This window comes from Amphiura filiformis, chromosome 15 (genome assembly GCF_039555335.1).
Source record: "Amphiura filiformis chromosome 15, Afil_fr2py, whole genome shotgun sequence".
Lineage (NCBI taxonomy): Eukaryota > Metazoa > Echinodermata > Ophiuroidea > Amphilepidida > Amphiuridae > Amphiura > Amphiura filiformis.
This window is the reverse complement of record NC_092642.1, coordinates 52,536,363-52,563,991: the sequence shown is the minus strand read 5'-3', so window position 1 is coordinate 52,563,991 and position 27,629 is coordinate 52,536,363. Positions and strand designations below refer to the sequence as shown.

The 27,629-nt window shown below is 37.3% G+C and overlaps 2 protein-coding genes across 2 annotated transcripts; both read left to right on the top strand.

Moving 5' to 3' along the window:
* Window positions 1–1,658: 1,658 nt before the first annotated feature.
* LOC140171831 (uncharacterized) lies at window positions 1,659–7,600 on the top strand. The gene is made up of 4 exons (XM_072195163.1): window positions 1,659–2,570; window positions 3,888–4,286; window positions 5,205–5,394; window positions 5,884–7,600. Exons 1-4 carry the CDS (start codon window positions 1,863–1,865, stop codon window positions 6,078–6,080), a joined length of 1,494 nt encoding a protein of 497 aa, XP_072051264.1. The 5' UTR covers window positions 1,659–1,862; the 3' UTR covers window positions 6,081–7,600.
* An 8,781-nt stretch (window positions 7,601–16,381) lies between these two features.
* LOC140171830 (uncharacterized) lies at window positions 16,382–26,390 on the top strand. The gene is made up of 4 exons (XM_072195162.1): window positions 16,382–17,201; window positions 18,581–18,979; window positions 20,356–20,545; window positions 21,793–26,390. Exons 1-4 carry the CDS (start codon window positions 16,509–16,511, stop codon window positions 21,993–21,995), a joined length of 1,485 nt encoding a protein of 494 aa, XP_072051263.1. The 5' UTR covers window positions 16,382–16,508; the 3' UTR covers window positions 21,996–26,390.
* Window positions 26,391–27,629: the final 1,239 nt, after the last annotated feature.

Below are 27,629 nucleotides of genomic sequence, written 5' to 3'. Positions count from 1 at the left end.
TAGTTGTATATCCATATTCAGCCGCTGTTGTGGTTCTTTGTTACAGAAGCGTCTAAGTGCCACGACGTGACAAGGTAATATTATCTTGCCATCTTATCTTATCAGCATTATGTCAACCCCGGATGTCAACATGACGATATAAATTATCTTGTCAAGACGGACAGACCTGGACTAATATAACTTATAAGTAAACAAACATTTCTCTGTATGAAAATTAAACATCTTGCCGTGATACAATAATATCACAATAAGCTACAATATGCCAATGGCTGTTTAAAATTATGTTATCCATAATTATAACAATAAATTGTTTGATAAAACATTGAAAAAAATGCAAATGGTCCCGCGGGTTCGAACTGGGACCACAGATTCAGATCGATCAAAGGCCAGATCGGGTGTTAATAGTGTTTCGCGTAAATATAGCCTCGCGGAGCATCTGTTTATAATCAATCAATCTTTATTTTCATTCAAAATACAACAATACAATAACAGCAAAACAACACATTTGAATGAGGAGATGCTCAGAAGGCCAAAAAGGCCTGAACAAGCACCCCCTTAACCTTAAGTTTAGTCTTCTTTATCAGTCGTTTATTTTTAAAACTTGCTGGTCACGTCGGCTATAGGACTACTTTCCGGCTCTGTTGCTTATATATAATATCTAGAGAGGTTACGTCAGCAACGGTTGCACGCCTCGCCGAGTGTCGCAGATAAAAAAAAAGTTGCATAGTGTCTCGATAGCTCTCGATATAGTGCATTGTATTATAGACTTGTGATTGAATATTCTATACAGCACGTGGATCTAAGCTTTATATGATTTTAGTTCTCAAACAGTTGAATATATCACAATTTTAATGTACGATTTAAAAATCGTAATGTATAAAATGCAGTAAACTATATGCGTATAAAGATAACAGCAATCGCCGCTGAATGTATTGAATTTCCAGTTAGTGTATTGAAAACAAACCTGGGTTTTACCTGACAACAAGTCGAATTTTCTTGTAATGGCAACATCATATGGGGTACTGAGCATGCGCAAATCGTAAAAACGTGTATAATAGAATCTCTTGTGGTATCTCATATCGTGTAAATGGTATGCTTAGCCTGAGTCGCTCGGCCTATCTCGAACAAAATCGCCATTTGAAAAACGAGAGGATTCGCCGTACTATCGCGGCAATTTTTGATACGAAGATTATAGGGATGATGACGCTCGCTAAGTCCATGACGGCCACAAACTGCGGCTAGTCGGCTATTATAGCGTGACTGTGTAATTAATACGGCCCATATCATAACGTTCAATTTAATTGGGGAATATCAAAAACTCTAGATACAAAATCTACCATTGTGGACTGTACACGCGATCATTAATAGTGCACAATGGTAGATTTTGAATCCAGGGTCTTACTGGTTGCTACTTAGACTAAATCCCCCAGGCCTTCAACATCTACGCACGGTCATCGGGTTGTGCTGAATAAGGCAACGTAAAGGTTTGTGGGTATAATAAAAGACGCCGCAATACTGGGCCTGGAAGGCTTCAGGCTAGTTGCTACTGGGAACGATGACTGCGCAGTAACAATGCGCGTGTGATTCAATACCCGGGGTTCAATTGGAAAGGCAAAATGTTCTATTGAACATAACTTGCTAACAATGAAATCTAGATCGTTCATTCAACCATTTATATACAAGGTGAAGGTATAACCAAAAAGCCGGAGGTATAACTTTAAACGAGCAATGGACAGCGTCATTCCAAGCCCGGGATCGCTGTACTCGCAGAGTCACAACAGTGCATTGTAACACGATTGCGCTTCTCGTCTGTGATAAGCTTTATTATCACTTCACATTATTATTAATAAACGGAATTAAAGATGTCAGCCACTATCATGCTCTACAAATCCTTTCTCCTTTCCGTATTCACCTTCCAACTTTTACTCTATGGCACTGTTTTCGGACAAACGGGTGTCTCTAACGACACCCAAATCCTGATCATAGGAGGTGGCCCAGATGCTCTTTTTGCTGCTTTGACGTTAAATGAAAACAACATGACTGACTTTATTATACTAGAAGGTTCCGACCAATTACGTGGTTATCTGAGGACAATCATCTTCGCCGGATTAGAATTTACTCCTGGACTCTTATGGAACCACCCATCTAATCCGGCAGCGCTTAGGAGCAACGGTAATTCTCTTCATGAATCCAATTATTCATCGTACACAGTTTACACTGATGGAGGTGATGATATCACACGTGTTGCCATCAAAAGTGAAAACAGTCTCTTAGATGCCTTTGATAACGCTACCGACGCTATCATAGAAGATATTGATGAAGGGGTGCGTCCTGATTTGTCACAAAAGGCAACGTTAGCTCGTGGTGGATGGATAGCTAATTCGGCAGTTGATAAAGTTATGGAATGGTTTAACTTTGACTTTGTTGAAGGGAGATCGGCTCGAGATATATCAACAATTCAAGCCTTTCGCCAAGCTGAGGTAATCCCTGATGAATATTTCGTTCTCGGAAACAGAAGCTTTCTTGATCGTCTCGAATCTACCCTAGAAGGGCAATTTCGACTGAACCAGGTAACCTTATCACATTCATACAATTTTTTTTTCTTCATGTAAGAATGTGTGATTATATGTAATTTTTGTACATGAGTTCATGTAAATGTGGCTGCATGATTTTTGTATCCAATCATACTACAGTTACTGTTCATTTTCCTATACATAATACACAGTACTCTCACTATTGACGCGTGACCTCTACAAACAGTGTATGTTATAGGTATATATGGGCATTGCCTAGTTAACGTCATTGTGTGAAAAAATAACCGGCAAATATTTAAAGTATTCTCTGAAATTCTAAAAAATATAGTTTTGTAACATGTCCTAAATTTTTAGCTAATTTAGGTGTTTGGAAATATTCGCACTTTGGTGTTTTAGTGTATGTTATAGGTATTAGGGCATTGCCTAGTTAACGTCACTGTGTGAAAAATAACCGGCCAATATTTAAAGTACTCTCTGGAATTCTAGAAAATATAGTTTTGTAACATGTCCTAAATTTTAGCTAATTTAGGTGTTTGGAAATATTCGCACTTTGGTGTTTTAGGAAGGATATGTAAACGACAGATAACACCAAAAAATGAAGAAATTAATTCCAAACCGTGTTAAGTCTACAACCATTATGTTTCTCATTTTCAAGAATGCTGGTTAACAATATGCAGACTATTGTCTCATTTCGGAAACAAAGGCCCACACAGTATTGTTACCTTGCGTTTGCTTTATAATCGTTCACCTAACTGAAACTATAATACCAGCTCATTGCAATATCACACAGGTAAAACAGAAACATGTAGTGTGGATTTAACCAGAGAAGATCTGATTTAAAATAGTTGAGCTGTTTTCAATGAGTGTTATCTTGGTTTAATAGCTTTTAATGGGGTTTAAGTCCTGCAAAGGTCGTGGTGAATTCTACTGTAGACAAAACTGCATCATGTTTTTTGCTTTTTGGAGGGGTGATATGTTGATGATCATTTTGGTTTGTTTTGTAAAAATTGAATCATAGGCAGAAGCACCACGGATATAAAGCGTTGTCATTTTTGTTTTTAACTAAAACGTTTGTAAATACTATAAACTAATATTAAAGTACAACGTATGATTAGATTAAATGTGTGTTATCAGCCCGACACCCACAGATTTTAATTTATACAGCACTGCGTAACCTTAAAGATTTTTTTTTATTTTTAAAAAGTTGCGTAACCGTAAATTAACTGAAAAACAACAGATGACACGATCACTGCACTAAAATGAAAATTATCATCATCATTATTATTATTTTGATTTCGCATTCTTCATTTATCAAACCAATTTATCATGCATGCTCTCTTTTTGTGTTAATAGCGTGTTACAGTCGTGAACCAAACTGAAGGATACGTCAGGGCAGTCACAGAGGATGGTACCGAATACACAGGCAACTATGCAATTGTAACCAGCACCGTTGGGGTTATTCAAAATGGCGACATTACCTTTGATCCTCCTCTACCACCGTGGAAGTCCGAAGAGTTTTGTCGATTTCAAATGGGCACCATTGATCCAATCTTCCTTCGATTTGAAACCAAGTTTTGGGATGACACAGAGTTCATTTTGCATGCCAGTGACAGACATGGATACTATCCAGCATTCTTGAATTTAGAAGCAGAAGGTCTTCTCCCAAATGGAACTAACATCTTGATTGGATTCCTGACGGGAGATGAGGCATATCGGGCAGAGTTATTGACAGACGATGAAGTCAAAGCTGAGGTGAGTTTTACAACATTGTTTGTGTCTTCCGTAAACAAATGCATCAGCAGTGTTGTAGATCATAATAACTGTTTGATAAATCATGAAGCTTTTACTGAAGCAAGAGCAACCAAGCTCATCCCGAGTATCCAGCATGTTACATACGAAGAGCGGCTAAGGAGACTCAACCTCACCACAATGGAGAAGAGAAGAGAAGAGAAAGAGGGGACATCATCCAAACATTCAGAATCATGAATCAAATTGACAGGATCAATCCAGATACCCTTTTCCAGAAAGTTGGTTACCAGGGCACCAGAGGACACTCCCAAAAACTGGCCAATTCAAGACCAAGACTAGATACAAGGAAGTATTTCTACAGCCAAAGAGTGGTGGAAAATTGGAACAAATTGCCTGAAAGTGCTATTCAATCGCCTACACTCCTCTGCTTTAAGCAGGAACTAAGCAAATTGGGTTTTTAATGGGCAAAAAGTCCCCCAAACCCCTGCCACACTATTATCATCTCAGAAGAAGGTGAAGGGGTGTGGCATCTAAGGTAAGGTGCAGAGGTGGTTCGAAAGAGGGGTGAAGGAAGCAATATATGTTCGCAGGGAGGAACTAACTTTGAATCGCGGAGGGGGAATACGCCACAACTTGTCTCACAGCTACGAACCAACCATCAGGAAAATTCCTCAGCGACTCCAGTGTGACGTCACTCATACCACCGTGACGTCACAGGTCAATAACACAGAGCCAATTCACATCACTAAGCCTGATGAAGCGTCAGAGATATGACGTGATACTGTAGTCAACAATAACAGTAAGTCCAGTTGCAAAGATTTATAAGCTAATCTATCTTTTTTCATTACTGTGGTTAGCAGTGGGATTAATGAATGGCCACTCATATTCAATATATCAATATAAATTTATATATACTTGCAGATAGTAAACGTACTGAGAAACATATACGGTGAGGGCAATGTACCAGACCCTGTGGAATTCTACATGTCCCGTTTCGCTACGGATCCTGATTTCTATGGTACCTTCCCTACTTGGCCAATAGGTATCATTCCAGAGGATGCCCAGATGCGTCTGAGAGCCAACGTTGGAAGGGTCTACTTCGCTCCTGAAGGTCAGTTTATATTATTTCATGTTCTAGAAATGATGATTGTTTCTAAGGAACCCTTCCAGTACTTTTATAGGATAACAAAAATAACGGTGGACGACAATGCGAGATTTCCCAAGCGGTTGTATTAAAAATTATGTGCCGCTGATGTACATGTATTGACGTTTTAGGACCAAGATCATACGTGTTACAGATTTTCGCAACAAAATAGGAACTGAATTACCATCGACAAGGCCCAGCCACAGAAATTCTGTGTTGAGTAGTTCCCATCTGTAATTCCACATTTGAAACTCACGTACATCCTTTTTTACAATAGATTTTCCAGAAGTTTATGTTTTTATATAATAAAATAATAAATAAACCGGATTTCATGAAAAAAGTATCTATTATTAACCACTAATTTTAAATGTGAGATTTGTCTGGCCAGTTTGGCAAAGTTTATCATTGTTTACATGCAATTAAATTATCCTAAAGTGTAACGATCTTGCCTCACAGGCGCCGGTGATGTTGACTACATTGGTATACCTCTGGGATCTGCCGCAGACAGTGGAGCGGCGGTAGAGGCAGTCACTAGATGTATGATGGATGGAGATTGTGAGGAGTATTCTCCTGCAGAGCCCAAACCACCTCCTCCTTGTAGTGATGTCAAACCCTATAATCCAAATAAACGCCGCAAGAACATGAGGCCATAATGCAACAGAAAAAAATCAATATTTGTAAACTAGGCGCTTTCATGTGATATAATTTTTGAATAATGAATTTTGTGCGGCCCGCGATATTCTGGGAGATATTAATAAGGAAAACTATAGTTTTAGTAACTATACTATTACTAAAACTCGAAAGTGCATGGTAAGGGCCGCTACAGACTCCGAGTATTCGACGTGTAATATTTGATGTAACATAATCTACGTTATTTAATATAGTCCCATTCTATTTCCAGTAATGTTCTAACGAATGTTTGATGACGTAAAATCGATAAATATGTTACGTATAATATCTGGTAGAATAAATTATCGATTTTACGTTATCAAACATTCGTCAGAACTTTAACATTACTGAAAATTGAATGGGACTAAAATAAATAACGTAGATATGTTACATCAAATATTTTATGTCGAATAAAAAGTCTGTAGGTTCACTAAAATGAGTCATGGACGTACGAGTATCAGGGTTGCCAAAAGATTTCAGCCCGAATCGCGGGTCAAATAATCGAAAAGTCGCCCAATTTTTCACTTTACCATTGGTTTCTATGGGGCAGGAAACTAGCGGGAGCCAATGTTGAAAAGTCGCCCAATTTTTTTTTAACCATTGGTTTCTATGGGACAGGAAATTGTCAAAAGTCGCGGGAAAAATCTTCAAAAGTCGCCCAATTGGGCTACCAAATCGCGGGTTTGGCAACCCTGACGAGTATACGTTGCGAACTAATCGATTTTTTCCAAAGTAGTTTTTCAAAGGTTTCCATGGATACTTGGTTCATGAGAAAAACATGAATAATTTCCTTTGTATGTTTTTCCATGCTCCAATAGAACAATGACCCACTCGTGAACCCGTGAATGAGTTCTGAATACACTATGGACCACAATAGCCTCATCCCATGGCATAGTTCAATAACCTCAATTAAACAAGCACAGTGCAAAAATTGACCTCAACTTGCAGAGTATGAGTGTTTGTAACCAAAGGTTATTCAATGAATGTACAAATGTATTGGGGTTAAAGAACTGTGAACTATTAGATGAGAATGTTTTGGATCCTAGTGATAGCTAAAAATTAAGTTCATAACAGGTAGGCAGACTTACGAATATTAAATTTAGTTACGATATTAAATAAAAGTATGACTACCTCTTCCAATTTTTTGTAGTCATCAAAATTTTCAACATTTATAACTATAGATTTGGGCCAAGGATTATAAACCTAAGCAGACATGAAAAAACATATATTAATTTACACAGTTTACAAAATGAATTCAGACAAATGGCAGAAAATTTATTTTTACTTCAAAATCGTCTGGAAATGCCTTTTTAAAATAGGGTACTTTGAAAATTAAAGTTTGCAGCCCGTGCAATTTTCTTTCATTGGTTATTTTCAGACCGGCGAGTTTAAAAAGTTGCCTACCCTGAATGACGATGACACCCTCAAAATGACAGATGAATAAATACGTTCACATCATATCATTTCTGGTCAAATAAAAAACAACAAAGATTCAAAGTGTTTACTTCTTGTTCCTGTGTGTTCATTACTTGTGGGGTATGATCGTTTGGGCAGTATTTATTGTAGGACATGAGAGCACATCAGACCTATCGAATTGCATTCTGAATACGAAGAATGTTTTTCTGATATCAAATAATTTTCATTTTATGAAATTCACGATATAATACAAATTTTATGACAAATTATTAAAATTTGATATTTTTCACATTTTGGATATATAATAGTCCTCGAAGTAAATTTTATAAATTTAACGATATAGTCTTAAAGTGTATGTAGCTGGGAGGAAAAGCCGGCGATCAATTGAAAATTTTGACCTTTCATATTGAAGATATGGATTTTTTTCCCCAAAAGACCTAATTTTTTTGGGTGTTTTGGGGAAAAAAATCCATATCTTCAATACGAAAGGTCAAAATTTTCAATTGATCGTCGGTTTTAAGGCATGGGTTCATTAAAGTAGCGTTCTCCGAAAAGTTTTTCGATAAATTCATTAATTTCTCAAAAAGTAAAAATCTCAGTTTAATAAATAACGGTTAAAATGAAAGCCATTATTGGGGGCCTAATTATCGTATCATTATAATAAGTCTGGCACCAATGCAAGCATTTGTTTCGGTGTCCCAAATTCATAGTAAAATATGCTGACGCTATTTTTTACAAATCGCCTGGAATTGCATATTTAGGTTTCAGCGATTGCTGAAAAAAGTGGGGTATGCTTATGAAAAGCGTTTCCGCTTGGAATGTAGATAGTTATTGTTGCTATTACTGTTCGCGATTTTAATTTATGCACTCTTTAGCCGACAATTTTCAATGCATTTTACACACTCAAAATGTCGCTCGCGTAAATACTGATATTTTAAACAGTATCCGTTTTTTAAACAAAACAACTGTCAACATTAGTTCCCAAGACTTTGATGATAACATAGATACCAAATCAGACTGCATGTGACGAACAGATTTTAAACTAGAATTGACAGAACCAGCGTAGGCCCTATGAAAATGCTGTTTCGTAATAAATCGCGTTGTGATAAAAAGAGGGAATTTTGACATCCTTTTGGCTGTTTTTTATACCAAGGAAATGTGTGACCTACACCAAACTTCTCATGTAGCCTTGACTTAATGTCCGTGGCTGTTTGATATTATTGAATTTAGACGATTTTAACTATTTACTTACATTTAACCCGATGTTTGGCCAGAGAATGTTGTATTATATTCCAAAGATGGCGACAGCTACAGACTCACTTTAAAATAGGAAAAAGGACACGTTTCTGCTCAGATGTTTCAGAGTTTGAGACCCTATATTCACGGTTTTCCTACTAGCATTCAAACCTATGACAAATTTGGCTGGTTTGCGATATGCGATTTTTCATCCTGATGTGGTAGTATAGTGATAGCCTGAATCCTTCCAGACCCAGAATTGCGGCGCCTTTTATTACCCACAATCCTTCACGTTGCCTTATTCAGCACAACCCGATGACCGTGCGTAGATGTTGAAGGACTTGGAGGATTTAGTCTAGTATAGTGATGTCAGTACAGTGAGCATTTAATTGGGCACAGCCAAATAATTACTAGCATTCGGTCAAAGCGCTGCAGCGCGCTGGTGTACACATGCACACGCTTACGACGCCACATAGATGCGCGAGCGAAACAGCTGCTTCAACGCGCTGACGTTGACTGCCATAAGGGTGAAAAATGGTAGGCCTACATGTATGACTATAAAACCTCAAACTCGCCCCTCGATAAAGGTTGAAGGAGGCGGCAGTTTAGTGAATATGCGAGTGCAAGCGCCGCCCTAACCGTGGAAGGTTTCCGCATACCGAATATAGGTTTATATCATGGCCTCTAGACCTCATGGTTTATTTTTCGAAAAGAAAGCATAATCAATTGAGAAGGGAATGGATATTGCCATAATAATATCAAAGTTAATACTTGTCGTCCATAACAAGAAGGAATGCATCACGATTGTATAATATCCAGCTTTGGTATTTCATTTTCACTAAACATGAAGCTTTATCTTTACTAGATTTATGAAATGAACGTTTGCAGACCAGGCCTTCTACATGTAGTGAGCATCACATTAGATTGTGTTTAAAAGAAATATTTATAAAATAAATAAATAACATTAATCCATATAAGATTTATATAGCGCACCAGAGGATACAAAGCGCTGTAATTTTGCTGCTACTAGTGAATTATCAGAATCAGATATCATCAACTATGCATGCCGATTAACCGATTAGATTGTAACATCCACTTATTATCTCAGCAGTTCTCCAAAGTCCATTGGATGAAGAAAGATGTGAGCGTTATGAATTAATAAGTGTCGCCTCCTAGAAATATCCTAGATAACCAGCTTGGATGATAAAATATTATCTAGAACCACGCATCTGTTTTTCAAGGTCTCCCTTTCATCTTTCTGACCTCAAAGAAAGGATTAAAATTATTGAATAGAGTCCATGACCTGATGCAACGCATTATTAATGAGTAGCTATTAGGGACAGTCATGCTGTTATGGTTGAGCGAGCAACGTATGACCACTACACAGGTCAATGGCCTGATTGCGATCTGGCGGGTTTTTAAAAGCACGGTCCCTGAACTACGGTGTACCATGAGGGACATGCAAACTTAAAATAATTTTCACAAACTCAAATATTTTTTACAAACTGAAATGATTTTCTACAACTCAAATAGTTTTTTTACAAACTCTAATAATTTTTTTACAATCTCAAATAACTTTCTACAAACTCAAATAATTTTTTACAAACTTGAAATATTTTTTGCAAACTTTCGACTTTCACGAGAGAGCAAGACTCCCAGCGAGACTCAGGCTATCGAGATTGAGTATATATAGCGATGCGATAATATGATTTTTTTTAAAAGAAGGGTCTTAGACCGCTCGGCCACACGACTTGTTGGTATCCATCTTGAGTTTTTTGTACATATAATCGCAACCTCAACATAGGCTTACCACGTGGCAAGCAAAGACAGAAAACGTACCATATTTTGGAATTTTATTTGCTTAAAAACATTAATGTGTATTAATAGCGCTCAATTGTTGTTAAGAGGCGCACCATTTGATTATCAGGGGGCATGGGAGTTTTTTGAAAAAAAAACTTCGCCCACTAGTGAGACGAAAAAACAACTTCGCCCACTAGTGAGATGGAAAATAAATCCTCCCTTTGGAGGCGATAAAAAAATACAAAATTCGCCGTTAAAAAAAAAAAAAAATTTCTGCCTTGCCCCCTGCAATTCTCCCATGCACCCCTGAGAATCTAATGGTGCGTCCCCTGTGTGATCTAAATACAGAAATCTGACAATAAATGGGCCTCTACATGCACAATACATTATATTAAAGTTTGCAAAAAAAAATAGTTTGTAATAATTATTTGAGTTTGTAAAAAATCATTTGAGTTTGTAAAAAATTATCAAAGTTTGCAAAAATTATTTTAAGTTAGCATGTTCCTCATGGTACACCGTACTGAACATAACATATCCGTGGGCATATGACCTAAATTGCCTGGCAATTGACGTCTCATGTCAACACAGTCTATAGTGTGATTAGAACATTATTGTCTGGTGATCATTATAGTATGATCAGTACGAAAAATCCAGATTTTCAAAAATTAAAAGAACCACTTTTTAGCGGGAATTTTCGTAAGTTACACAGCTGAAGTTATGAAAGGGTTGAAAGACTAAAATATTATGGCATAAACAAGAATATGTCCGATTGGTCTTTATTCCTATAGTCTGCACCCTTAAATCCCACCTACATACACTTTAGGTAGAAATCATCAGATTTATAAAGTTTACTTCGAGTACTGTTAAATATCAAAAATATCAATTTTTAATGATTTGCCATAAAATGTGTATTACATTGAAAAAAAAAAAAAATCAAAATTATTTGATATCAGAAAGCCATTCTTCGTATTCAGAATGCAATTCGATATGTCTGATGTGCTCTAATGTCCCACAATAAATACTGTCCAAACGTTCATACCCCTTCCCTTAAGGGTATACGATGTATTGTTGGTCGAAGCAGCAACAAAAAAAGTAGTTCACAGCATCTTGCGAATGAACTCGAGCGTGTAAACGAATTCAAATATCACAGCTATACTTTTGTAGGTCCTGTGGTTCTTGAGTTATGTTGTAAAGAGGGCTGAAACAACACCACTTTTGTAAAACGTACATAACTCATTAACAACAATAAATTAAGCAAGATTTCAAAGTATATGATTTGTAGAATGAACTTTTGCAAAACACCAAAGTGTTATTTTTCAATAATATATTGATTCAGATAATAAAAATCGTATGTATGTATGGTATGACTGTCTGTAAAATGTTAATCTATTTAGCAGCGGTCTTAAAATTCATATTATGGGGACAGGGCCAAAATCACTCATGTAAGAGTTTTGAGAACAATATCCAGTTTACAAATTGCAGACAACAACAATCACTAATTAAAAGCCCAAATCATGGGGAAGTTTCCAGCAGGGCCGTCGCCATGGGGGTGCGACATCCCCTTGGCGATCCTTAAAAAAAAAAAAAGAAAGGAAGAAAGAAAGGAGAGCGAAGGGAAGAGCGAAGAGACGGAGAGAGGGAGGAGGGGGAAACATGGGAAATACTACATTCAGTTTGTAATATAGGTCCTATTGGGCCGTTATATGGGGCATACAATTATGTAGGTCAGGCGAGTTGAGGTGATGTAGACAGAACTAATGAGTTTGAAAGATCTACAAAATATGTGCGCATCCATTACCCCTCTGCATCGCGCCCTTCTTCAGCACCAATGGAGATTAGCCATGGGCATGGGCGTAGATCCTAGGGGGATGGGGGATAAATCCCTCCACTATTTTTAGAAGGGTGGTCCATACAATCACCCTGCATGTTGCCACCTGTATGTGGGTTTCTAACCAAATTAACCTCATATTTGGCCATATAAACCTAAAAAGGGCTAATTTTTGCGCGCTTCGCTCGCGAATTTATTCCACTTTTGTACCAGACTTCACCAGTTTGCTTCAATACCGAATAGTAAATTTTTCGCGCGCTTATTTTTCTCACGCTTCGCGCGCAATTGTACCATAGACTGATTTTGTCACCAAAAGATGCTGGATTCACTATACTTCAAGAAATATTTCCAACACCATCCCCAATGTAAAAATAAAATCTACGAGGGCATGGTGGCAAGTCAGTCCCCTCTCCTGCTCAGTCGGCAGAAATGTGACAAAATTTACGATTTGTATCTTCCTTTTGCTCTATTTTAGACCCAAAATTAAGCACATTTTGGAACATTTCGCATTAAAATGTCAAATTGCCGCGCGCTTTGCGCGCATTTATCTCAGGAAACCCATTCTGTGAGTAGATCTGCGAGACGCCCCATTGGCAATTTCTATTTTTTTCATGTCAAACTTGAACATGAATCTCAAAAATGAGAGTTATAATTCCATCCTTTCTATTATGTAAATTATTAATATACGTGCTAGGGCAACTCCTCTAATGCCTGGAATAAGCATAAATACCGGGACTAAATTAAAAATTTTCGCGCGCTTTGCGTGCATTTGTCCCGGTAATGTTCTTTTAGTGGCAGATCAGTGGGATGATAAGGAAATTTCGCCGCTGGTTCGGTAACTCCGGTACGTCCCCCTTTGAAGTTTAGCATTGAAATAGCTACGCGCGCCCTTTATCAAATTTTCGTACACTTTTCACCGGTAAAAGAATTCAAGGGACAGCTTGGAAAAACTTGAGTTACAGTGTGGGGGAGGGGTGTCAATCATGTTGCGCAGGGGCTAGCAAAAGGTAAATCCGGCCATCAGCAAAATTTATTTCCCGACACCCCCCCTGAGGAAATGGTCTAGCGACGGCCCTGGTCTCCAGCCATCTACCTAGCAAGACATCGGTCCATTCAAGATTTTAAAGCCCCAGGGAAAAGGTAAGGACATTGCCAAAATTGCTAAATTGCCACAAAAACGGAAGCCAAACAGTAGCCTAAACAAAAAAGAAATCAAAGCTTTTACTGTCCTATCTTTTTGCAGAGTTCAGCGCAGTTCAACGCCGTCTTCTGCATACTCAAAAATAGCCAGTATAAATCTCGACGCCAGTTAGGTCATGTCACCATTCCAGTTTGTGCAAATTTCAGCGCATTTTAAACGCTGTCCTCTGCAACACTATTTAATGGTCCGGTGTATAACCGTCACTAGAATAAAAAAGGACCGGGAGAAATTCAACCCAAGTCACCATTCATCGCTGACTCTTAAACCATCTGCCTGAATTAGCAGATTTAATCACAGTCAACTTCCAATGCAGTTCTAAAGCTTGTCGATAAATTCATGTAAAAAAACAGCCAAAACATTTGTACAAAACGAATAGCCATGAAAACGTCTGGGCATTTACGCCCCTGTACAATGATTACATACCTGTTTGATTTACATTTTAAACCCAAAATTCAAGACTGAAATCACAAAATAATTAATTAAAATTTGCGAGAGCAAAAATCCGACGCGGCTTTGCTCTGTGCAAGCTTAAAAACAACTCCCTGAAAATGTGTGCAAACATTTCCCCGGCTGCGGTAAGGTGCATGCGCACGGCAGCATGCACGCAGATCGTGGCATCACATGATCATCACATGACATGATAGCCTGATGATGCCTAAAATCATCACATGTAGATGATGCCTAAACAACTATTCAGGGGGTGCAGACACCGATCTCCCGAATCAGGTATTTGAAATTGCTTGATTAAAAAAATAAATAATAATAATCTAGCTGTATGAAGTGCATCGGAAACGACTGAATGCATAGCTGGCCAATCTAGCCAGTATAATAAAAAAAAAAACCCATTGCATCAATTTTTAAAACGACTGCCAAAGAAGGCCAAAATGCAACTTTATTACAATAAGAAAGCAATGCGTAATCTTGATGTGACATTGACCAACAGTAACATTATGTAATTTGACACCATAGACTATACGCTGACGAACTTACGTAATAAATGGGATTAACTACCATAGCAATAGGTGAAAACAATTTTGAACATATCGCGCTGCACTACAAACAGATTATACTCATCACCTGTGTATATCTGCAATCATAGATTAAATACAATACTGGTCTTTTCAAAGATACCAATTTTACAGGTGTAAGTGATCAGCATGATATGGTTCAATGCAGAGGTACCGCGTGAACGTATTAGTGCAGCGCGGTATATTCAAAAATTGTTTTCACCTATTGCTATGGTAGTTAATCCGATTATTACGTAACTTCGCCAGCGTATAGTATTCAACTTTTAATAACAATGTTTTTAACTTTTACCCTTTAATTTCCCTCATTCTTCAAGCGCTACCCTCATCGGGGGCTAATTTGTAGTTTAAGCTTTTTGGATATCCATATTTCGCGGTTTGTGTTTCTTTGTAGCCCTGCGGGGCAATCTAGTTGGATATCCATATTTCGCGGTTTGTGTTTCTTTGTAGCCCTGAGAGGCAATCTAGTTGGATATCCAAATTTCGCGATTTGTGGTTCTTTGTAGCCCGGCGGGGCAATCTAGTTGGATATCCAAATTTCGCGGTTTGTGGTTCTTTACAGCCCTGCGGGGCAATATAGTTGGATATCCAAATTTCGCGATTTGCGGTTCTTTATTACAGAAGCGTCTAAGTGCCACGACGTGGCAAGGTAATATTATCTTGCCATGTTATGTTGCCTTATTATCAGCATTATGTCAACATAATGATATAAATTATCTTGCCAAGACAGACAGACCTGAACTAATATAAGTAAACAAACATTTCTCTGTGTGAAAATGAAACATCTTGCCGTGATACAATAATATCACAATAAGCTACAATATGCCAATGGTTGTTTAAATTTATGCTATAACAATAAATTGTTTGATAAAACATTGACAAAGTGCAGATGGTCTGGGGTTCGAACTGGGACCACAGATTCAGAAGGCCAGATCGGGTGTTAATAGTGTTTCGTGTAAATAGTCTCGCGGAGCATCTATTTAGTCTTCTTTATCAGTCGTTTATTTTTAAAACTCCCTGGTCACCGCTATAGCGTGACTGTCTAATAAATACAGCCCATATCATAACGTTCAAATATCAAAAACTCTAGATACAAAATCTACCATTGTGGACTGTACACCCGATCATTAAAGCCTTAATGTACGATTTTCGTCAAATTTTAATTTTGTTATTCTTTATTCAAAATGTTGAAATAATATTAGTGGTAACTGCCGGGAAGGGTTGCTTTCCATTTTAAGTTGAAATAACAAGACAAAGTGAAAGAATCCCAACTGGTTATTTTGACCATTTAACATGCAGTTCTATGGGAGGACAATCACATATTATCATAATTGTCAAATTATGATAATATGTCGAACTTTGCTCTGTTGACCTATAAAGACAACAAATTTGACCGATTCCATTTAGGTGCAAGTTGGGACATGTATAAACATTACAAATATGCAAAAAGATCAGGTTTGAAAAAAATGAACCAATTTCATATTATAAGATCGTACAATATGGCTTTAATAGTGCACAATGGTAGATTTTGAATTCAGGGTCTTACTGGTTGCTACTGGGAACGATGAATGCGCAGTAACAATGCGCGTGGGATTCAATTCCCGGGGTTCAATCGCAAAAGGATCTCAAAACATGCAAAATGGTCTATTGAACATAACTTGCTAACAATGAAATCTAGAAATAAAACGTTTATTCAACCATTTACAAGCGGAAGGTATTACCAAAAGGGCAGGTATAACCTTAAACGAACAACGGACAGCGGCATTCGCAGCCCGGGATCGCAGTCATAACAGTGTATTGTAACACAGTTGCGCTTCTCGTCTGTAAGACTGTAATAAGCTTTATACTTATCACTTTACAATAAATTATTGATAAACGGCGAGACCTAAAGATATCAGCAACTATCATGCTCGACAAATCCTTTCTCCTTTCCGTATTCACCTTCCAACTTTTACTCTATGGCACTGCCTTCGGGCATACGGGTGACTCTGTCGACACCCAAGTCCTGATCATAGGAGGTGGTCCAGATGCTCTTTTTGCTGGTGCGGAGTTAAATGAAAACAACATCACTGACTTTATCATACTAGAAGGTTCCGATCATGTACGTGGTTATCTGAAGACACTCATCTTCGCCGGATTAGAATTTACTCCTGGACTCTTATGGGGGCATCCACCTTTTCCGGAAATGGTTGAGAGCAACGGTAATATTCTTCATGAATCCAATTATTCATCGTACACAGTTTACACTGATGGAGGTGATGATATCACACGTGTTGCCATCAAAAGAGAAAACAGTCTCTTAGAAGCCTTTGATAACGCTACCGATGCTATCATAGAAGATATTGATGAAGGTGCGCGTCCTGATTTGTCACAAAAGGCAACGTTAGCTCGCGGTGGATGGATAGCTAATTCGGCAGTTGATAAAGTAATGGAATGGTTCAACTTTGACTTTGCTGAAGGGAGATCGGCTCGAGATACATCAACAATTCAACCCTTTCGCCAAGCTGAGATAATCCCTGATGAATATTTCGTTCTCGGAATCAGAAGCTTTATTAATCATCACGAAGTTACCGTAGAAGAGCAAGTTCGACTGAACCAGGTAACTTTATCACTTTCATACAAATTCATTCTTCATGTAAGACTGTGTGATTATATGTAATTTCTGTGCCTGGATTCATGTAAATGTGGCTACATGATTTCTTGTATCCAATTCTTTGCTTCTTTGTTTGTGTGTGCGTGGGGAGGAGGGGTGATATGTTGATGATAATTTTGATTTGTTTTGTAAAAATTGAATCAGAGGCAGAAGCACAACGGCGAAAGATAAAAAGCGTTGTCATTTTCGTTTTTAACTAAAACGTTTGTAAATACTATAAAATAAAATTAAAGTACAACGTACGGGGTCATTCAAAAGTTCTACCTCCATCATCACATCTCTGTTATCTTACGTGCCAGGATATTGAAATTTATACCCATGGTTATACTTTTAAATCTTGGCTATACAATAAAAGTTATCTCATTAGAATGTAATTTTTGGTTGTTAAGATGTGTTGGTTTAAGTGAATACAGATTTGGTATGTCGGAAACGGTCTGAAAAGAAAGGTTAATTTTGATTAAAACGGTTGCCAATAACTATGTGGAAATCATTACAGATTTATTTTGGAAAATGATTAATTGCTTTATTTTTGTTAAAATAATTTAATCAATATCAAATATTTGCAGATATTACAACTAAAATGGTATATCATTTGACTTCAAACTATATCCAGAAGCGGGGTTATACCGTTATGGTTTGTTGAACTTTGTTCCTTCAACAAAATTGTACCTTTTTCGGTTCTACATGTGTCTCTTTTTCTTTTGTGTCTCTTTCCACATTTCTGGTAATAAATATCACACAGTCAGAATTGGCGGTCATTTCAAATCATCCCCAAGTCAACGAGGTTCGGGAATGTCCTCTCATTGTTAATTGTTGGTTATACATACCTAGACAAAATACAATGCTGTGTTATCCACCACTTGAACAGGATTTAGCCAAAGCAAACAAACACAAGAACTATTTAAGGATTCTATAAAATAGGTAGAAGCTTGTTGTCTTGATTGGTTTAAACAGTGCTTGATGAGATACTTGTCGCACCAAATTGAGGTACCTATGAATACACACTGTAACTCAGAATACAATTTGCCGACTTTACGGCTCATTCGTAGTGTCCAGTCACATATTGTTTCTGCATAAGATACGAAACCCAATTTTGCTAGCAGTTATAACTATTTTCGTGAAATGATCAGAAACATATTTTGTTATTCATTTATTTATCATTATTATTATTATTATTATTATTATTATTATTATTATTATTATTATTATTATTATTATTATTATTATATTATTACTATTATTATTCGAGTCCACTTCTTTTAGACTCACATTCTTCATTTATCAAACCATTTTATCATAATTATATACATTTTTTGTGTTAATAGCGTGTTACAGTCGTGAACCAAACTGAAGGATACGTCAGGGCAGTCACAGAGGATGGTATCGAATACACAGGCAACTATGCAATTGTAACCAGCACCGTTGGGGTTATTCAAAATGGCGGCATAACCTTTGATCCTCCTCTACCACCGTGGAAGTCAGAAGAGTTTTGTCGATATCAAATGGGTTCCATTGATCCAATCTTCCTGAGATTTGAAACCAAATTTTGGGATGACACAGAGTTCATTTTGCATGCCAGTGACAGACACGGATACTATCCAGCATTCTTGAACTTAGAAGCAGAAGGTCTTCTACCACCTGGAACTAACATCTTGATTGGATTCCTGACGGGAGATGAGGCATATCGAGCAGAATTATTGACAGACGATGAAGTCAAAGCAGAGGTGAGTATTACAACATAGTTTGTGTCTTCCGTAAACAAATGCATCAGCATGGTTGTAGATCATAACATTGCATAATTGTTTGATAAATCCTGAAGTTTTTACTATAAGGACTTGTGCTTTAGCCATCTGGGCCAATGAGTTTATCGCAAGTGATTGATGTGAACTGGTTCACAGCCTTTCCCGCGGGATTAAGGAGGCGTAAATCTAGGAAAAACATGTATATTAACCCCAACCCTACCCATGGTTTTGTTTGCTATCGGACGGCAAAGAAGAAACGAAAAGGGAGAGAAGGTGAAGAAAAAAGTTATTTTGGTACCCCCCGGGATTCGAACCTGTAACCCCTCGTATGCCACGCAGAAGATCTCCGACCTGAAGCCACCGAGGTAACGCTGCCCCTGACAGCGATTCCCTGGGTATTTATGATTTAGGCTGATTGCGTCATCAAGTCACGTGGAATGCATGCACGCACAGTGGTTTTAATAGTGAGCTTTAGTGAGATCTGGTTGGGTTAGGGTTATAGATGGCCACATGATGCAGTCATGTCTACAGTAGAATTCACCACGACCTTTGCAGGACTTAAACCCCATTAAAAGCTATTAAACCAAGATAACACTCATTGAAAACAGCTCAACTGATTAAATCATATCTTCTCTGGTTAAATCCACACAACATATGTTGCTGCTTTACTGTGCAATGGAGCAATGAGCTGGTAATATAGTTTCAGTTGGGTGAACGATTATAAAGCGAACGCTAGAGAACAATAATTCTGTGTGGGCTTTTGTTTACGAAATGAGACAAAACTCTGCTTATTGTTAACCAGCGTTCTTGAAAATGAGAAGCATGGTGGTTTGCAGACTTAACACGGTTTGGAAATAATTTCTTCATATTTTTTGGTGTTATCTGTCGTTTACATATCCTTCCTAAAACACAAAAGTGCGACTATTTCCAAACACCTAAATTAGCTAAAAATTTAGGACATGTTACAAAACTATATTTTCTAGAATTTCAGAAGAGTACTTTTAATATTGGCCGGTTATTTTTCACACAGCGACGTTAACTAGCAATGTACTATTACCTATAACATACACTAAAACACCAAAGTGCGAATATTTCCAAACATATTTCCAAACATCTAAATTAGCTAAAATTTAGGACATGTTACAAAACTATATTTTCTAGAATTTTAGAAGAGTACTTTTAATATTGGCCGGTTATTTTTCACACAGCGACGTTAACTAGGCAATTACCCATACTTCTAACATACGCTATTTGTAGAGGTTACGCGTCATGGTAAGAGCACTGCGTATTGTGTATAGGAAAACGGACAGTAACTGCAGTATGACTCATATTCAATATAATCAATATAATACTTGCAGATACTTAACGTACTGAGAAACATATACGGTGAGGGCAATGTACCAGACCCTGTGGAATTCTATGTGTCCCGCTTCGCTACGGATCCTAATCTCTATGGTACCTTCCCTACTTGGCCAATAGGTATCATTCCAGAGGATGCCCAGGTGCGCTTGAGAGCAAACGTTGGAAGGGTCTACTTTGCTCCTGAAGGTCAGTTTATATTACTTCATGTTCTAGCAATTGTTATTCTGTTTCGAGGGAAGCTATCCAGTACTTTTATAAGATAACAAAATTAGTAGGTGACAATGCGAGCCTTCCCAAGCGGTTGTATTAAAAATCATGTGCCGGTGGTGGACGTTGTTAGGACCAAGTATCATACGTGTTTACAGATTCTCGCAACAAAATGGGAACGTCTTACCCCGGGCGTCCATCTAAAACACCATCGACAAGGCCCAGCCACAGAATTTCAACAAGTGTTGAGTGGGTCCCATCTGTGATTCCACATTCGAAACCCATGTAACCTACGTCCTTTTTTACAATAGATTTTTTTGTTTTCAAATATATATCAAATTAGTAAAATAAACCGGATTTCATTTTTTAAAGCTTTTATTTTGTAATTATTTATATTCTCTTTATTGTAAACCACTAATTTTTTTATTTTTATGGCAAGTTTGGCTAAGTTTAAGGGGTACTACACCCCTGTGGTAAATTTGTGCCTATTTTTGCATTTTTTTTGACTCAAGACAAGCGGTTCAGAGGAAATGAGGTACATCCTAGCGGTACCTTATTTCCTATCATAAATAACGAGCCGCTTGACTTGGGTCACTGAAATTTCAGTGTAGTAATTGGAATTCTTGCCCTATAATATACATAACTTTTGTTACCAGTGTGTTATTAGTTTTTGAGAAAATGCAAAAATAGACACAAATTTATCGAGGGGTGTAGTACCCCTTATCCTTGTTTACATGAAATTAAAGTATCCTAAAGGGCGTAGACGGCCAAATAAGCAAAAAATCAACTTTTTTAAGCGGCGTTTTCAACTTTTTTATGTCATCACTGTATTAATTAAGGACTAAAATATCATTTAAGCTTCAATTTTGGTGACCTTTATAGATAAAGTTTTTTATTAAAAAATGTTGCGACGCCGCTATTTCAACGCCAAAACTAGCATTAAAACGTGTTCCGTTAGCAGTAATTCGGACAGGGCCTACCTTTCTTGTGAAATCATTTGTATAATTTCATATCAATTTTAGTCATTAATAGGTTAGCCTCTTTCATTTAAATCAGAACATGCCGACCTCACGAAGAACATGGTCCCTAAGGACACCATATTGTCTCCAGTAGCATGATACTTTTAACCTGAACTCATCACCATTGTACCTTTTGCGCAGAGATTTGGTGTAATGCGCCCTAAAGTCACAGCCTAAAGTATAACGAATAAAATCTTACCTCAACAGGTGCCGGTGATGTTGACTACATTGGTATACCTCTGGGAAATGTCAGAGACGGTAGAGCAGCGGGAAAGGCAGTCACTCGATGCATTCTGGATGGAGATTGTGACGAGTATTCTCCTGCAGAACCGAAAGCTCCTCCTCTTTGTAGTGACGTCAAACCCTATAATCCAAATAAACGTCGTAAGAACTTTAACGTGAGACCATAATCAACGGAGGAAAGTCATTATTTTGTCGTGTGCAAAATTCATGGTGTATGCGTGATATAAATACATGATATAAGGGGCATTATCTATTGCAAAAACAAGTTTAACTCCATTCAAAGAAAATAATGCAGTTGACCATTCTTGCAATTTTTTATTCGTATTTATCCTGAAAAAGACAATTTGTGTTGGTAAAACGCCGCAAGAACGCGAGGCCATAAGCAACGTCAGAAAAATCCATATTTTGCGTAATATAATTTTTTAATGATGATGATACAGGGTGTCCCAAAAAAAAAAAGAGGCCCCGCATTACGCCCTCTTTTTCTCCTATTTTTGAAAAGTTGATCAAATATATTTTGGTATGTAAAGAAACCTCAAATCGTTAGCTTTAATAAACCAAAACAATTATTTCAATCGGCTCATAACTTTTGAAGATATGTCCTTTTAAAGAAATGTATCCGTTTTTCACTCTGTCCACGGAGGAGGTTTGGCTACTTCAAAGATTGAAAAGTGCATATACCATGCATGAATATAAAACATTACTCGATGATAACTTTATAAAATAACAACTTTCTTTAAGGGAATGGGCTTTACCGGTGGGCTTATGGGTTATGGATTTTGTTAAGTGTCATTAATTTGGGCGAAATTGATGTGGGATGGGACTTCTTTTGCTATACTTGCAATTACTTTTTCTCGTTTCTTGCTTTCTTTTTATTGACAACATAAGTCATTTCTCTTTTTGGAATAAAAGGTAGCCCTGAAAAGGGCTGTTTAGTTTGTCTTTGGTTCTTTTGAAGTGAGTTTACTGTGCTGCTCTGCCCTCTACCTGGTTGCCTCCGTGACGAATACAGGTTTCAGCCCTAGTTCTCATTGCATTAATTGCGTTGCGTACCATCCTTAAGGCCTTGTGCGCCGGATACTTGCGAATGCAGCAGTAATACGGGGTTGTGAAGATGTTTGAAGCTAGCTGGTGATCCTCGCTTATAGTGAATGCTTTCCCAAGACTAATGCTATTATCTATCCATGTCATTAACCGTGTTTCGTTTAAATCTTTGATGTAGCCAAACCTCATCCGTGGGCAGAGTGAAAAACGGGTACATTTCTTAAAGAGGGCATATCTTTAAAAATTGTGAGCCGATTGAAAGAATTGTTTTGGTTTATTAAAGCTAACAATTAAGGGTTTCTTTACATACCAAAATATATTTGATCAACGTTTCAGAAATAGGAGACAAAGAGGGCGCAATGTGGGGCCTCTTTTTTTTGGGACACCCTGTAGCTATAGCCAATCAAAATACTATATAATATTTCTTCAATCCTGTATTCTGATCGATGAAAGCTTAAACATTTTTAACTTAAACGCGTTGGCTTACCTTCGCAATTAGTGTCATAACGCATTACGAAAGTCAATAAGTCGAGCTTTCAGACATGTAATTAGAGCACAATTTTAAAAGAAATACGGTGCTCTGATTGGCTGAAATCTCAAAGCATTGAATTTTTCTTGATAAGTTGACTGTCAACATTTTCCGCAATCTGTCATTACCGTCCGTTATCTGTCGATACTCGGAATTGACCTTTTCGGTAAATTTCATAATCCTTTGTGAGTACACCCGAGAAGCCGATTTGCGCCGATTTCCACATCGTTTTTCGAACATCGTTACTGCGCATTGCAAGTTCAAGTTCAAGTTCAAGTTTATTTCACCATCATCATATGATATACAATAACAAAATATCCAGAAAAGGATGGTAGGACAATCACAAGAGCAAAGCTCGTAAGACATGATTGCCCTCAGTGCAGAAACAAAAGACGCCTACAGACAACAGACAAGGACGGGGTGCAAACGCAGACTGACAGGACTAGTGCGGACAGACAATGAGGTTGGCAATGGCAATAGCATATTTATAAACAAAGTCAATTTAAAAAAATGCATTAACTTTATACAGTACAAAATAGAATATTATCATACAGGGCATTTATGAAGCAATAAATTTATGAGTATAAAGAAATCAGATAATCTTTATAGCTGCGTTTGAATGAATTAGGAGACAAGGCGATTTTGATATCATCGGGGATAGAATTAAAGAGCAATGGGCCCTGCCTTCTAATGGTATTTCTGGCCAAATCATAATTGAATATTGCAGGGCGAAACAAATTGGATGAGCGTGTTGAATAACTGTGGATGGCCATATTTTTAACAAAATATTTGGCAAAATTACAAGGCATGTTGTTAATACTGAAATTATACATAAAATAAAGTATTTAGCTGACAAAATAAAGGTGATGTATGGGCCAGCCAGCTAGAATTGGTACATAACCTGATAATTCTCTTTTGTTTCACAAAAATAGAATTATTAGGATCTGCCCAAATTATATTACAGTAGTGTAGATCAGGTAGAACTAATGTATTGTACAAGGTAAATAACGTATCACACGAAAGAATGTGCTTTTGAGCAAATTACAATAATACATTTTTTTAGAATTACGAATCAGACTGGTAAGAGTATTTCTATAATTTACTAGTAAACGCTTATTGGCATCTGTTGGAGAAGATTTAAATTTACGGTACAGCTTATCCTTACGATTGATGGTGGTTTATGAGGAATACGCTTATAACTTAAATTCACACGTTTAGCCTTAACGGGAAAACAACGATTATATAATACAGACAGTTTATCAATAAATAACTTATGTATAAGTGTACGCTTGGCTAACAGATTCCTCATTAAGAACATGATTCCAATTAGTTAATTGAAGCTGATTTGTAAATGAATGAATATTCCGTTGAGTAAATTAACGACCATGAGTGGATCCAACAAAATTATATGTCAATGAATTAGAATCAGTAAATTGAAAAATAGGGTAATGATCCGTGATGTCAGACACACATATGCCAGAATTAATTTTCTTATCAAAAACATTAGTGAAAATATTATCAAGAAGTGTGGCAGAATGTGACGTTATCCTGGTGGGGCGATCTATAAGTGGAAACATATTATGATCAAAGAAACTTGTAAGGAAATTCTGAATTTTTAAATCATTCTCGTGCTGTAAAAGGTCTAAGTTAAAATCACCTGAAATATAGCAATGCTTGTTTTCATTTGCAAGTCGACGTGACGTCAAATGGCGACATCTCATGTGTACTAGCAAATGCTTATGGGATTTACCGAAAAGGCCAGTTTAATGCCTTGAGCATTCAAATACAAGGATTGTTTAACCGTAGATATTCCTCAAACCCTGAAAGTGATCAGTGGTGAGCCTTTTTCGCTAAACAGATGACGCAAATTGTGCGCCCTAATTGTAGTGTTAGTAATATTAGGTGGTTTATTGCAGTGAAGTTGGAACTCGGAAATATTAAATTTTCAGTTTCTTATAGGATAGTAAAAAGCTTTCCAAAGCTGCATTTTGCTGAAAACCCCATTGAAATTGAACAACCAGTTCCAAAGATATGAGCAATACGCGGATTTAGGGTTTCTCTACCGGAAGTCAATCTGTGCCGAAATTCCTTCCCACGATGCAATATGCGTATTGCATAACAAAGAATATTGATCAACCTCCGAACTGTATCTATTGTTATGCAAAACTCTTATTGCATTGTGGGAAGGAATTTGGGCACAAATTGACTTCCGGTAGAGAAACCCTAAATCCGCATATTAAAGAGTTTCCAAAACGGCAGGAAACAAAATGAAATATTGCCTTTGTTTGGCTTTATCTCAAAATCAATATTTCCGAGTTCCGACTGATTTTGCTTGATCGCATCACATATATATTATATTATCAGGAAAATATGATTTTATAATAATTTTGAATATTAATCCTAAGTGGGCCAACAAAATGTGCGTAATGACTTTTAATATAGACGAAAGTTTTTTGTTTGATACGTAAAATAGTATATCTGTACATATATAGTACAAGCTGTATCAAAATGATTGGTACCCATCAGTTTTCATTGATAATGGATGAGCCTGACACATCAAAATTCAACATAAGATCCAAAATATATGTATATTGATTGATTGTATAACAAGTCATAAGATATATACCTTCTGGACATTTCAAGAGTATCCAATGTCGCATTTTCATAATGCACTAGGTTGCTTGGTTCAGGGGTTATAGAGTAAATAAGGTCACATGTCAAATATCTCATTCACAGAAGCCAAATTTTCAAAATTTGTCTCAAATTACCAAATGGGAGAAAAATTTATTTGAGAAATGTGTAACATCGGATCATGGGTCAAATCATGGGTTAAATATTATGCTTGTACATAATTTCTATCGGACTTTGGCGGTATGAACTCGGGGGGTGTCAATACCAAAATGCATTAAAATTGTAAATTAAGTATAATTTTTTATATTTCTTATGTTAAGGGAGTAATTTGAAACCAGTTTCGATGAAATCGGGCTATTCTTTAATTTTGACCTCTGTGTATGAAATTTTGACATTTGACCTATTCGATCTTATAACTCCTGAACTAAGCAACCTAAGCAACAAAAATATAACAATTGACTTTTTATTCCCTGTAATGAGACTAACAAATTGAGATACATTACAACATGATGGGACTACTTTTTAAGTTTTGGCCCCAATGTGACCTTCGACCCCTCGTGGCAACCACAGGGGGCACAGAAAATATGGAACCAATCACATTTTGTCATTTCAGGTTTAAGAATGCCAAAAACATTGGTTCCACTAATGTAGGAAAATTAAATCCCTAACCCATAGCGCTCTGTACTATATCATAATAAATATGTTTTTCCACATTCATGGTACAAATGTACACGTATCATGAATATTCGATACAACATATCTTCATTATTTAATTTATCCCTATTCTAAACTTCTAACCATAGGATTAGGAACCTGGGGCTTGGGGGGCTCAGCCACTCAATAAATTTGGTGCAGGGGCTGGGATACCTTTCAGCACCACCCCCCCTCAATAATCCTAGGTGAAGTTAAGAAATTGTGATAAAAGAGAGAGAAAATGGGTGTTTGTGACCTATATTTTGCAAAATTTTCTGACTTTTTGTTTGGTCCCCCCCCCGGCACCCTCAGGGTGGCCAATCGAATTTTTTAGCCAGGATAGTTTGAAGGCGACCTGAAGGTTGTAATAAGACCCGTGGCCAGGGGTGCAGAGGATATACGACGCCCCTCCTCCCAAATCGACAAACTTGGTCCACCTTTTTAGTCCGGGGGCACTCCAACTTTGGAGGTGACGCGTATGTAGGGCTGTTAAGACCCCTTTTTCATCATCGCTGTCACCCAAAGACCCCATATTTTTTTACGAACACATGCTCGCTCCGTGCTCTGTCACCCGAAGACCCCTATTTTTCCATTTGATCTGTCACCCAAAGACCCTTACAAGTTCAATTTGAACAACAACTTTCATTTATCACTGATTTTGTTACTTATTTTGAAAAAATAAAGAAATTTGAAGCCATTTAGAACTAGAAATTCGATTTTCGAGGTTTTTGTGGCGCTGTTTTGGTTCTCACCCAAAGATTCCATTTAAAAAAAGGTCATGTTCTCACCCAATGACCCCATATTTTTACATTTTGCTCTCACTGAATGCCAAAAATCATGCTCTCACCCAATGACCCCATATTTTTTACATGTTGCTCTCACCGAATGCCCCTTAGTGCGAAAG